Source organism: Dasypus novemcinctus, chromosome 20 (assembly GCF_030445035.2).
Source record: "Dasypus novemcinctus isolate mDasNov1 chromosome 20, mDasNov1.1.hap2, whole genome shotgun sequence".
Classification (NCBI taxonomy): domain Eukaryota; kingdom Metazoa; phylum Chordata; class Mammalia; order Cingulata; family Dasypodidae; genus Dasypus; species Dasypus novemcinctus.
In genome coordinates, this window is record NC_080692.1 from 24,258,261 (window position 1) to 24,272,501 (window position 14,241).

At 50.8% G+C, this 14,241-nt stretch overlaps 1 protein-coding gene across 1 annotated transcript in view; it reads left to right on the forward strand.

Moving 5' to 3' along the window:
• The window catches only part of CD9 (CD9 molecule), a 34,951-nt gene extending 30,634 nt beyond the window's left edge, over positions 1 to 4,317 (forward strand). Inside the window, exons 4-8 of the mRNA XM_004448576.4 lie at positions 226 to 300; positions 1,735 to 1,833; positions 1,979 to 2,068; positions 2,667 to 2,750; positions 3,843 to 4,317. Of these exons, the coding sequence (XP_004448633.1) occupies positions 226 to 300; positions 1,735 to 1,833; positions 1,979 to 2,068; positions 2,667 to 2,750; positions 3,843 to 3,908 (414 nt within the window). The 3' untranslated portion in view covers positions 3,909 to 4,317. The remainder of the gene's footprint in view (positions 1 to 225; positions 301 to 1,734; positions 1,834 to 1,978; positions 2,069 to 2,666; positions 2,751 to 3,842) is intronic.
• Positions 4,318 to 14,241: the final 9,924 nt, after the last annotated feature.

Below are 14,241 nucleotides of genomic sequence, written 5' to 3' on the forward strand. Positions count from 1 at the left end.
TTTGCTGCTACAGCTTGCACTGTCCTTGCCTTGTGAACTCTTCCTGCTCTGTGAACTTTCCCCCTTCCCTTTCTAGGCTGTTTTCTTGTGCCCCCCAGTCCATTGTCATCTTCCTTGTCCCAAAACACCTGCTGGCTGAGCAGCCCCCTTTGGGAGCCCAGGGCCGGATTTTTCTGGTCATTGGCTGGGGTTTGTGCTCACCCTTGGCCCCTGTTTGCCTTCTAGTTCTTTTGCTTCCTCTTCGTGATATTTGCCATTGAGATTGCTGCGGCCGTCTGGGGATATTCCCACAAAGACGAGGTAGGTTTTTCCCCTGAGGATCTGGGTTTGGGGACTTGGGGGCAGGGGGTGAAGAGGGCGGAAGGGTGTCGTGGCTGGTCGCTGGAGCGGGCCCTGGCCCGTGGAACCAGCCTCTCGTTTGGCGGTGTTCCCATCTGCCCGGCAGGACAGGTTCTTGGGGAGCAGGGTGGGTGAGCACCCACCATTCTGTGTATATCGGTCCAACCATTCCCTGAACAGTGCTGGCACACAGTGGGTGGTCAGGAGATATTTGGGATGGGTGGGGGTGTGGGTGCACGTGGGTAGTGGGTGAGTGGGAGGGCAGGCACGAGCTGGGGGGCTGTGTGCATGTGTCCACATACCTTTCCCCAAATTCTCAGGAGTAGGTGGCTTTTTCCTGGGCTGGACACCCTTGCCCCTTCATCTAATCTAAAAATCTGTGTTAAAGTGCCCCGCGAGCCAAGTGCTGTGCCAGACGCTGCGCGGGCTCCAGGGTCGCACACGCTGTGGTTCCCTTCAGGGCGCTTTGCCGTCGGGTGTGGGAGAAAGGAATGGGTGTGATAATGTCATCGGAGTGGTTGATATGCAGAAGTCCCGGAGGGTCTTAAAGGGGGGAGGTCTCCTCGGTAAAGCAGGCTTCCTGGAGAAGAGGGCATTGGCCTAAACTCTTGAAGCGATGTAGGATGGCAGGGGGTCGGGGGCCGCTCCAGGTAAGAGAAGAGTCTGGGCACACCTGAGCAGGACCTTCTGTGGGGAGCCACTGAGCAGTGTTGACCAGGGGTTTTAGGTGGGGTTGTCTTACAACGTGTAGTCCGAGCAGGGAGAGGCTAGATGCCGGAACCCAGATTTTTAAAAATCTATTTAATAATCAGCAGTAAAAACTGCAGCCATGGAGATAGGAAGGGATGGTTACAAAAGATGCAGCTAACCCTTTTCCAAATTTACCCTGACCAGGCATCGTAGCACAGTCAGGTATGAGGTAGGGACTATTAGAATCTTCATCCTACATGTACGGAAACTGATACACAGAAAGACTTAGTAATTTTCCAGAAGTCACTCAGCCTCTAAGTAGAAATAAAGGAGGTAGAAGTCTGAAGAAATAGCCAGGGCAGGAGCAGATCTTTTTTTTTTTTTTAACTCTATTGGAAGAGACTCAGTCTGGTAGGTAGAGGAGAAGGGGCCATGTGGGGCTGAAGGTGCCAGGAAAGGTACAAGAGAAAAAGGGAAAATGGCTGGAACAAGCTCCCGAAGGCTGCGGGAGGACGTGGCGGTGCTGCAGAGGCACCGAGCGGTGGTGCCCGCAGCTCAGTCTTCTCAGGGCCGCGTTCTGAGCCTGGGAATTGGTTGACTGAGAATGTGAAGAGATCGAACGAGGTGGAGCAGGTGACATTTGCCCGTTAAGAAGCATATCAAAAAGCCATCACCGCCCCTCCCCCTCCTTCCCCCCCATTGCAGGTGATTGCCGAAGTCCAGAAATTTTACAAGGACACCTACAATAAGCTGAAAGGCAAGGATGAGCCGCAGCGGGAAACCCTGAGAGCCATCCACTCTGCGGTAGGTCGCCTTTGCAACGAGCACCCCGTCTTCCTACCTCCAGAACGTGTCTATGCACGGAGTGGCTGCTCTCCCAGCCCGGGGTGGTGCTCCTTTAATCGCGTTTTTTGTTTCTCTCACCCCGCCTCTGCCCCTGTCTCTGCAGTTGAACTGCTGTGGTTTGATCGGGGGCGTGGAACAATTTATCATGGACATCTGTCCGGAAAAGAACGTAGTCTCAACCCTCTCCGTGAAGGTAAACTTCCCGACCAGCCTCCTGCACCCCCGGCCCCTTGATGGCTCTGGGAAGACCCCGCGGCGGCAGAAGTGAGGTCCACCACCCAGTTCCAGGGCCGGGGAGTGGAAGCGCCTCGGAAATGACCACCTTCTGCCTGGGGGGGGAGACGCGGGGTGTGGCCATCTCATGTCCTCGAGGCCAGCAGAGCAGAGGCCAGACCAGGGCAGGAACAAAGCGCCCGGCCTCGCTGTGGCTCCCGGAGCGCCCCTCCACTTCCGCACGCCCTGCCTCCCCAGCCTGCCTGCTCGCAAGGACATTCTGCAGCAGGGCTCCCGCGTTTTAGTCGTTGTAAAAGGCTCCTGATGGCCCGGCGAGAGCCAGAGTCCAGACTCCAGGCTCAGAAGGCGCCCACCACCAGATCAGGAACAGAGCCCAGAGCAGGGGTCTACCCTCCTCTTCCTTCCTTGGTTTCTTGCCCCGGTTTTAGGGACCCGCCTCCCATCTCCCTGAACACTGTGGTCCCCGCCCGGGTCTCCCTGTGGGAAATGGGGGCTGTGGGAGGAAGGAGACGGGGCTGGGGTTGTGTGTGACCCAGATCTCCATCTGCCGCCCTAAGCCCTGCCCCGAAGCCATCCAGGAAGTCTTCAACAGCAAGTTCCACATCATCGGCGCAGTGGCTGTCGGGATTGCCGTGGTGATGGTGAGTGGAGGGCGTCCTGGGAGGGGGGGGTCCTGGGAGGGGCGTTAGCATTTACTAAGCACTTGGCCTGCCAGGCACTGGTATGAGCGTTGGATGTATATTAACTAAATTAACCCTTGCGTGCCTCCAAGGCGGAACTCTTGGTATTTTCCAAACAAGAGAGGTCCGGTAAGTTGATTTCTTTAGCAGAGTATCTGGGATTTGGACTCCAGCGAGTCTCCAGAATCCATTCTCTTAACCGTTAGGGTTGTGGGGCAGCTGTAAGGTGGTGCCAAGGCTACTGGTCCATATGCCAACACTTTAGTGCGTAGCAAGAATGTAACTGGCCCCAAGGCACTAGTTATCCCGGGGCAAGTCTTCAGAACGTGTGTTCTTGCATCCACTTGTCTGGTCCCTAAGGCGGTAGTTCTCTAGAAGCTCCCCCTGAAGACTGAAGGCATCCAAAAATGGAAAGCCAGAAGAAGGGAAGGCAGAAAGCTTCCAGGAACCCACTCTCTTGCTAATCAGCCCCCGGAAACCATCAGGGGCCATCCAGGTTTCCTGGTGTCACCCCCTCTTTCCTGCGATAGAGTAAAGAGAAACCCATAGAATCCGCAGCACCCCGAGGGGGTGGTGAGAGGAAGGGACACAGCCCTCCGCGGGGACGGCCTGGCTCTCTTGAGATCCTGGTGTCCTCCCCTGGCCCTCCCCTGCCCCTGGTGAGACTGTCCCAAAAGAAAGAACCGCCTGCCTTCTTGTTTATTTGCACGCCATAGCCGCATCTAAGAAAGGCTTGCATCTTAAGAAAGACGCAGCAGTACCCGTTCAGATAGAATGTACAGCACACAGGCACAGACACAAAAGATAGGGTATGAACCTGTGTGACTTGGAGCTTCCAGTAGCAACTGCCTGCTGGCCCTCAGAATCCCAGCAGTCCTTCCCATCATCTAGCCTAAGTCTCTCCTGCTTCAGTCCCCATTAACTCGTCTGGCCTCGTAGATGCCATTCTCCTAGTGGCTGCTCGTCTTGGGCGGAATGGCTCGGGGCCTCCCCTCTCCCTCGGCCTTCCTTCTGGCAGAGCAGCCTGTCCTCACGCGCCCTCCTGCCCTGCAGGTATTCGGCATGATCTTCAGCCTGGTCCTGTGCTGTGCCATCCGCCGGAGCCGCGATATGGTCTAGAGTCTTCTTAGGTCCCTGAGCAGGAACGTTTGCCCCAGACTTTTCGTTCGTGACTAACTTTAGTATTCCTTCCGCGTTTCTAAACAAAGAGTTATTCCGTATCTGTCTTTTTAATGCTTTATTTCCTATTTGATAAGAATGTTTGTATTCAAGGGACTACTTTGGTTTGTTGGATTTTTGTTGTTGTTGTTTTTTTTTTTTGGACTTTGTTTTTGCTTGTTATGTTAAGCAGAAAATCCTGCCATGAAAGGTACTATATTTGCTAGACTCTAGACAAAAGATATTGTACATAAAAAGAATTTTTTGGTCTTTAAATAGATTAAAAAAATATATCTATCAAATTTAATCAGATTGTAACTTATGTTGAAGACAATTTGATACATAATAAAAAGATTATGTCAATATCCCAGACCAGTTTTTGTGTTTTGAAATGGCCTTGGTCCTGCAGGGCGAAAGGAAAATCGTGCTATTTCCTTGGTTACCCACGTGTGGGCGACGTGTAGGCAGTGGATGGTTCTGTGTTAACTTTCCTGCCACTTTTTGTTCTCAGGAAGCTGATGAGGGAGAGCGGGGAGGCGGGGGTCATCTTAAGGAAAGATACTTTGCTTCTTTTCTTTTTGGGGGGCACTGTTCGGTTTTCAACTGTCTTTTTGCTGCTGTTCACTCTCTTTCTATGAAGAGTAGGTCAGGAGGATGCTCTCTCTGCTCTAATAAAAACACGAAGTAAGAGATTAAGGGATCTTGATTCAAGGTCCCACAATTAATAGAAGCGTCAAAGCCAGAAGCTCATGCCCAGACTCTCTGACTGAACAGTATCTTGGGTGTACAGCAGCTTCTTGAGATGCTATTTAGTGTCTGCTGCCTAGCAGACCCTCAATTAATTTTTTGCCCCATAAATAGTTGTTGGTTGAATGAATAATTGAATGTGTCCCCATCAGGGTTTAGTTCAGAGATGTAGAACCCCAAGGAGGTAGGTAGATGTTTAAGGCTTTCACGCTACACAGCCAGCAGACTGGCTCAGTGGTCTCTGTAAGGTGATCACCTGCACAGTGATGCTGAAGCTCAGAGTCCACAGATGGATGTAAAGTGGGAGAGAACAAGAACAAGCTGGAACCCCACAAGCAGGAGCTGGGTCAGAGCTAGTGGCCTCTGACCTCAGGTGCGGGACCTAGAGGGGCCAGAGCTAACCCCACGCTGGCCCAGGAGTTGGAGGAGAAGCTGGGGTGAGCAGACAGGCGCACCACAATTTGTGTGAGCTTCGAAATGCCGCTTCATTTGCCCCTCCCAGCCTCCCACAAGAATCTGCTTCGTGCTCTGCTCTGACCAGAGCAGACAGGAAAGGGGGTTCTGGTAAGGATTGACACCCCTGCTGGCACCTTACAGGCCACCAGTGTGGGAGACATATAGCCCCTGCTCAGAAAGTCTGTAACCCAGGGCATTTCAGAGAGGGCAGCTGCAATTACACAGAGTGGGATAAATGCTGTGGGAAGGGAAAAGCAGAGGCCTGTTTTTGTGTTCTGCTCTTTGATTCACTAGTAAGTTCTTTCATCACATTCAAATAAAGAATCAGAATGGCCCCGAGAATGCTTTTGCTTTCATAACAGGTGAGGGTAGCAGCCTGGGGAGTGTGATTGATCCCATTGAATGGTGCTTGGGAGTGGGTGAGATGGGAAGTTTATACTGTATGTATGTCCCTCAATTAAAAAAAAAAAAAACTAAAGAGATGATAACAACTAAGTGCAGGTCATGATCTTTGATGGGCTCTAGCAAAGGAGGAGAGAAGGCTCTGTGCTTTCCATCTGAACTGAGGGGGGTGCCTAGAAAGGCCCAGACTCCTCCCAGCTCTGCCCCCAGGGCCTCTGCTGCTCTCCATGCACCTGGCTCAGGTTCCCCCTACAGAGAAGGTCCGGACACCTTGCACTCAGCACCTAATAAGAAGCATCTCTGTCAGCATTCACTGGCAGGACTCCGGTCCCTGGTGCGATTGGCCACGGGAGCAGTGCTTGCGACCTAAGCATAGAAAATGAGGCTGGAAGGACTTCCCAGGAGACCTCCCGTGGTTAGAGCTGACTGGCCCGAGGTGGCCTGGGGCAGCCACCTGGATCGGCCCCCATGGTAATTTTACATCCCAAAGAGATTTGCAGTGATCTTGGAGCAAATATGCCTGGCATTTGTGTCAGTTAGCCCCTTCAAGGATGATCTTAAATCATGACCACATTCCAGGAGAGGTATTGGGATTCTGCCTGTGGGCCTTTGAGAAAGGAAAGTTACATTCTGTCAATTACTTAGTCAAACCACAGAGTCAGCTGCAGGCTCGGGGGTCCCAAGGCAGGGATCAGCAGAGTCGGCGGACTTCATTCCACCAAGCTAAGTTCATTCCCATCAGCCTGTGATTTGAACCCGCCCAGGGAAAAAGACCCCAGAGGGGCTTCCATCCCGCTCACCTTGGCCGTAAAGGTGGCTTGGTGAAGACTGAGCGTCTGTGTCGTTGCCTTCACCCAAGCCCCGGCCAGCAGACCCTTAAGAGCTAACTCAGTTTCTTTCCTTTCAAACTGGATTTCCCCCAAATCATCTGCTTCCCCTGTGGCAATGCCAGCGGGACCCGATCTCACCCAACAGAGAATCTCCACTCCCTTGCAAGGCGCGGTGCTCCCGGGCTGGCCTCCAGGGAACCAGAGCTGAGGCAGCGAATGACCCCAGGGGCGGTCCAGCTGAGGCTCCGTACTGCCCTGGGAGTTGGGGAGACACACAGATGATTCCCTATTCTTAACCCATGGGGAAACTCAGGACCAAAGAAAAGAGGCAGCCACTTGGGCAGGAAGCCTCAAGAAGCAGCGTCGCTGTTGCGGGAAGAACAGGCATTGGTAGGAGACCTACAATCCCAAGATGTCTCGCATCTGAGCAGCATGCTCTTGGCAGTTTCCACGTAACTTGGAGCTGATAAAACATACCCTTCTTAGTCATCTAGGGCTGCCATACCGAAGAACCCCAAACTGGGGAGGGGCTTAAAACAACAGCAGTTCCTTGCCTCACAGCTCTGGGGCGTACAAATCCAAAATCAAGCTGCCAGCACGGCCGTGCTCCCTCTGAACCTTCTAGGAGAGGATCCTTGTTTGTTCCTTCTGGCCACTAGTGATGGCAGAAATCCTTCGCATTCCTTGGCTTTTCCATGCATCACTCCAAACTCTGTCTTCTCTCTTGTCTGTGTCCAAATCTCCCTCTTCTTACAAGGGCTTTTATAATACTGGATTAGGGTCCCCTAATCACATCTTCAAAGACCCTATTTCCATTTCACACTGCTGGTGAACACGTCCCTTTGGAGGACCCAACTCCACCCAGAAGACTACCTCACAGGTCTCTTTGAAAATTACAAGTGTTGATATATGTGTAACAGGAGAGGAGCACGAAGTTTCCACTCAGACATCAAGATACAATAGATGTCATATTCTGGGTGGGGTGCCAGGTGCAAAGTTTCTATGGTTTCATCTGAAAACCATTTACACAATCCTTGAGCCTTCCTGTCCTGGTGGCAGCAGCTTTCATGAGCGTCCACGGGGAGTTGGGGCGCAGGTCAGAGAAACGACTGAAATACGGGATGATATAGCACTGACGATGGTTCATGGCAAAGCAAAGCTTCATTTAGTGAAACAAGCCAGACACACAAGGACAAATATTGTGTGGTCTCATAGGAGATAACTTACAGGAGATAACTAGAATATGTAAATTCATAGAGACAGAAAGTAGAGTATAGGGGGCAGAGTGGAGAATGGAAAGTTAAAGCTTAGTGGGTACAGAGTTTCTGTTTTGGGCAATGGAAAAGTTTTGGTAATGGATGGTGGTGATGGTAGCACGACATTGTGAATAACTCACAGCACTGAATCATATACTTGAAAGTTGTTAAAATGGAAAATATTAGGTTTAATATACGTTACCATAGTAAAAGTTTATTTAAAAAGAATATATAACTGCACAACACAAAAACTGAACGCTAAAACAAAACTATGGGCCTTAGTTAATAATATAATTATAATATTGTTTTATCACTTGTAACAAGGGTACCACACTAATGCAAAATGTTACTATGGAAAAGTGTATGTGAGAGAGGCTACATGGGAACTCTCTACTTCCTGCAGGATTTTTCTGTGGACCTACAACTGCTCTAAAAAATAAACTTAAGGCGGCAGACTTGGCCCAGTGGTTAGGGTGTCCGTCTACCACATGGGAGGTTCATGGTTTAAACCCCGGGCCTCCTTGACCCGTGTGGAGCTGGCCCACGCGCAGTGCTGATGCGTGCAAGGAGTGCTGTGCCACGCAGGGGTGTCCCCTGCATAGGGGAGCCCATGTGCAAGGAGTGCACCCCATAAGGAGAGCTGCCTAGCGCAAAAGAAAATGCAGCCTGCCCAGGAATGGCGCCGCACACACGGAGAACTGACACAGCAAGATGACTCAACAAAAAGAAACACAGATTCCCGTGCTGCTGACAACAGAAGCAAACAAAGAAGACGCAGCAAATAGACACAGAGAACAGACAACTGGGGTGGGAGGGAAAGGGGAGATAAATAAATAAATAGCTCTTTTTTTAAAATAAATAAATCAACTTAAATAGAAGAAATGGAAAAAGAATGCATGGAAAATGGTGACATTTCTGAAGTTTCTGATAAGAAATGTGGAACACATAAAAGAAAATCTGTTAAGAAGCATAAGAATAAAAAGAAGAGGAAGAACCCCAAGCTCCACTGAAACAGTGGAGAGAAATGGCAATGAGTGTCAATTGTTCTGTTGTTTGATCAGCATTTACCCAGCTATCATTGCTTAGCTTTGGGAATAAAGAGGAGTGGACTCTGTCAGTTTCCCTTTATTCATCTCTGCAGGCCTTATCAGTGATGGAGAAAATGATGAGGAGAACGAAGATGAAATGCAAAGATGGTATTCAGCGATTTAAAAGCAGGAATCCTGAATCTCTTGAAAACACAATCCCATGATATCAAATGGGATTCAGGGTACCTCTTCCCCAGCTAGACCTAGGAAAACTTAGATTTAAATTTCCAATTTCCTTCCAGACCAGCATGGAGTCCCCCGTACCCCCTGTGCCTTCAAACCCTCCTGATGATGCAGGTGCTTTGGAAGTTATATTAGTAGTTTGGGGAATGCATTCCATATCGGACACTGGAATTAAACTAAAGCAAAGAGAAGGAAGGCGCTGGCGTTTCAATTAAGTAAAAATATCTCTCTCCCAAGGAGAGTAGCATTTTGTAATTGCTGGCTGATGGGAATAAATGTCTTCTCATTTTCTCCATGATCAGTTAGCCATTATATTTAGTATGATTTTACTCAAAGGTACCGGGATTGAACCCTGGACCTTATACATGGGAAGCAGGCACTCAACCTCTGAGCTACACCTGCTCCCCTTACATCTCCTTTAATGGTGGTAGGTCAGAAATTGTTTAATAGCCAGTGTATAATCAAGGTCAAGTCAAGAAAATGGAATCCAAAATAGGTAATTCAGAAAGAGTTTAATATAAAAAAATCAGTTAAACAAGTGACTGAAAAATCAAAAGAGAGCAACGAGGTAACACAAATAAGCCCACAGGAAAGTGCCACCACCCCTGCACTAGGAGAGCAAGGGAAGAAGTGGATTATCAGGTCCTAGAAGCTCGTTGGACTTAGACCTCTGAAGAGGGCCCCTCCTGGGTGCTGCTGGGCCCTCCAGGAGTGTGGGGCCCCCCGATTCTGAAAGTACCAGGGCCAAGTGCCACCATGGAGTGGGGTCCCGGAAGAACCCACAAGAGGGAAAAAATCAGCATACAGACCTGTCGGACCCAGAAAGCAAAATATCACCTTTAAATCCTAGGCTAAGTGTGACAGTCACGAAACAGTATCCCTACTTCCTTACTTCACCTTAAGCCTCTCACCCTGAACCTGGGGTGTTCCAAAAACACAGTCAGGTGAGCAAGCAAGAAAGGAAAAGCTGGTCGCACCCCTCCTGGCGGAGGGGAACTAGAACCTCGATATAATTGGAAGCTTTGACTATCACCTGTGATTGAACATTGGCACTCTGGAAGCAAGCCTGTGTTTTGCAACTAGAAGTCGCGGTAGGACTTTAACCGGAAAAGTCATGGGATGCCACATATTCTGGGGCAAAGGAGGAATTACCCTCCCTGAATACAATTTAGGGATGGACCAAGGCAAAGAAGCTTGCTTTAAGATGGCAACTCCTGGGAAACGGACTTTGGCCCAGTGGTTAGGGCGTCCGTCTACCACATGGGAGGTCCGTGGTTCAAGCCCCGGGCCTCCTTGACCCGTGTGGAGCTGCCCCATGCGCAGTGCTGATGCGCGCAAGGAGTGCCGTGCCACGCAGGGGTGTCCCCCGCGTGGGGGAGCCCCACGCGCAAGGAGTGCACCCATAAGGAGAGCCGCCCAGCGCGAAGGAGGGAGCAGCCTGCCGAGGAATGGCGCCGCCCACACTTCCCATGCCGCTGACGACAACAGAAGCGGACAAAGAAACAAGACGCAGCAGAAAGACACAGAAGACAGACAACCGGGGGAGGGGAGGGGAATTAAATAAATAAAAATAAATCTTTAAAAAAAATAAAAAATAAGATGACAACTCCTAAGCCCTGCTTGTCCAGCCCACAGGGTGCCAAATAGAGCCTGGCAGCAGACACAAAGAACGGCCCTGTGATTACCAAAACCCAGCCTTTTGAGTCTCCTGCACATGTTATTTTGAGGGCAACATAGATAGCTAGAACTCCACCTTGCAAACAAATTACAAAATCCTTAGGTCCCAGTTGTGCCAGAAACAAGGTTACCTAGTAGTGACTCTGGGAGCTCACTCTGGATTGCACGGACAAATTGCTCATTGGGGCCAGGGATTCCCCTTCTCCTGGGCAGGGGAAGGTGCCTGAAGCTCAGCTTCCTGCAACAAGTGGCTTCTCCCCCTGAATGGGCCCACGGCCTCCAGGTGCTGGGTAGCTGCCATTTCCAACCGCTGCCAACAGCAGGCACTCAAATCCAGACCCCCTGCCCCAAGCAGCCTGAGGGTCCCTTCCTTGATAAGGGTGCTTTCATGTTTGTCCAACCAAAGGAGCAAGGCCCCTTCCCTGGAACATGCCAACTTTGTCTTGCTGACCCTCATTACCCCCCAAAATAAATAAAGCTTGTTTCTTTCCCCATGCCATGCAACATTGTAGGATTCATTCTGAGCCCCGATGCATAACCAGCAGTGACCCAGATGGAGCCCATTTGGCACAAGAGCCCTAAATTAACTCTGGGGAAAATAAAAAAAAGTAGATCAAGGCCAGGAAATTCTGCCTCACTGCAGCATCAGCTCCTGCCTGGGTTTCCAGCCTGCCAGCCTGCCTATCAGCTTCAGACTAGCCAGTACCCACAAGCACACGAGCCAGTTCTTGAAATAAACCTCTTAATACATATACAAACAAAAACAAGTACATGGATGTTCAAGGCTCACCATAGTCTGGCCTCATTCTTTCAGCCCAATTTATATACCTCTCCTCCTCCACAGCAGGCCCTACCCCAACGGGGTCTCCATCAGATCAGCTCTTTACCTTCACTCACACTGTGCCCTCCTCCAGCCCTGTCAAATCCCTTCCTCCCTCGGCTCCTCACTGGGATGTTTCCCTTCAAGGCACAGCTCAGACCTTCCCGGTTACATCAGGATTGCTTGTGGCTGAGACAGCCATCTGACGCCTTCAGGAAGTGGCCAGTTGTTGCCACAGGGGGTTGACCAGCCAGTCTTGCATCTCCTAGGGACCATGAACTACTTCTTGCCCACAGAATAAATGCAGAAGTGTCGAGTACAACTTCCAACCCAGAGGGCTAAAGAAGCAGGTGTGCCTTGCCCACACTCTCCTTCCTCATCAGCCAGCTAAACGAGGAGAACTCCGAAGACTAGAAGAAGAGCCACAAAATGGCAGGCTTTTGGGTCTCCCAGTGACCTTGTGCATTGACTGTGACACAAGCAAAAAGTATTTTATCTGCTGCAGCCCCTGGAGTTACAGCTCTCACTGCCACCCATTGCTCCTCTGCTTGACCCTCTACAGGACTCTGTGGGAGAAGTAACCCGGCCCCACCCTCCCAAGGGCATCCCCACCCAGGAACTCCAGGGACACCCAGGGGGAGGCGTGGAGCAAGATGTGGACACCCAGCCCAACAAGCAAAGGCAGTTTCCCTGCAAGAGGAAGTGGGAGGAACTTGGTTTTTATTCCCTACGAGAAGGGGCTAGTGATAAGAGAGGGCTGAGGCAGGAAGGAGTGGGAAAACAGGACAGAGAGAGGAGTGCCCGGCGAGAGAGAGGGAAGCTGGAGCTCGCGCTGGCGAGAGGGCCGAGAAGGGTTCATTTTTTTAAGAGTACGCATCAAATATCCATCAAAGTTACGTCATTGCTGTTTTGTAAAATCCCTCCAGTTCCCCAAACCATCGGTCAAGTGTGCCACAAACGCAGTCTTCGTGGGTGAATATGGCTGGGTGGGAGGGGATTTTGAAATAAAGGATAAAGGTTGCTGGGTTGACCAACAGGATGGCACAGGTGGGCGTGGTAAGATCCCTGACGGGCAGAAGCAGGAGCGTAGAGGCAGGATTGGGGGGAGAAGACAACCCAACCTCCAGGAAGCTTAGGAACCCCGGGAAGACAGAGGACTTTCCACAAGGCGGGGACTGAATGCTTGACCAGTCTTAGGATCTCGAGGGGCCTCCTTCCTGTCTGGTAGTCCTAACATGTGCTAGCACCTTCCATCTGATTCTGGTCTGTGACGACCCCCCCAGCTCTGGTCACCTGGGGGGGGTGACCTCCCAGGGTAACTCTCAGGTCAGCCTCATGTCTGAGAGCCACCCTCACTCTGTGGCCTTGAGTGAACCTCTTCACTTCTCTGGGCCTCAGTTTACCTCATCCCAAACGGGGACACCTACACGGGTTGTGGGAACTAAACACAGAGCGCCTCACCCTGTCTGAGAGGGGTGTAGGTGTTCAGAAGAGGTGACACCCAGAGCTGTTGTGAGTCTGCAAGGAGATAAGCCTTGCACAAAAACACAGTGGGGGGCTCTTATCAGCTCTGCCTGCCCCCCTGCTGGAGGGAAGCAGCTTGAGTCATTGGTCCGACTGATTTCTGAAGTGGTTTTTGAGAGCTGGAAGGGTATTTTGTCTGCATAAGCAACAATTGCCCCTGGGGGCGGGCAGGACTTGCTTTCTTGAGGGTGCAGGATTCCAGAACAAAACATCTCCATCTTCCTCCAGGAGAGCTACTCCCTGCTGAACCAAATCCTCCAGAACAGAAAATCTAAGAAGTGAAAGGGGCTCAAACGTGGAAGTGCCCTTAGAACTCTCTTTCACAGGGGAAACAGAGGCACAGACAGTGGAGGTCATCTGCACAAAGACAGTTAGTGGCAGACCCAGGACTGGACCTCAGGGGTCATGCCAAACAGGAAAGGAAAGGGCTTGTTTGGTCTTTCTTCAGCTAGCACTGCAGTAAGTGGTGGAGCTGGGACCCAGACCCATCACCTCTGGAATCCACACTGTTTACACCAGGAGAAGGTAATCCAAATGGGCCTCTGGAAGACACTGGACACAGACACTCGCCTGCACACGCCTGTCCATTCCATGTTCTATTTCTGTGCTTTGTCCTCTGCCTCTCTTAAACCAAACCACCACCTTTGGTTCTTTTCCTCCCGACACTTCCAGGCAGACCTGTGTCATTCAGGTGCCACTTGGTACACACGTATGGAGTGCTTTCTGTGTGGGAGGCCCAGCGCTAGGCCCACCAGACCCAATGGGAAACAAACCACCACGGGGTCTAGCTATTACATGTTGCAGGGGCGGGGGCTGAGGCCGGGCTGCGGGCAATGAGAAGCCATCTGATGGAGAGGGTCTTAGGAAATACCTCCTGAGCAAATGCCATTTAAGCTGAGAGCCAAGGAATTACAAAGGAATTAACTAAGGAAGGGGTGGGGGAAACATGGGATGCAGTTGGATCAAATCACCCTACTCTTCATTCTAACCCCTCATGGCTTCCCATTGACCCCTTGACAAAGTCCACATATCTGAAGAGGCCTACATACAGCTGGGAGCAGTTCTGGACATCTGTGTGGCATTCAAATGATGGCAAGAGTCTTGAGTGAGAAAGAAGTTCTGGGCAGGGATAACCATATTGGAAGTCAGTTAGCATGTAATGATGGGTGAAATGAAAGAGCTCACCTAAGGAAGGTGGGTAGAATGGGAAGAGAAAGAGGAACACCAAGATTTAAGGAACCAGAAGGCCATGCACCACAGCAGGCTAGGGGAGGTCTATAAGGACAACCTGGAAACCTAATTGCACAGCAA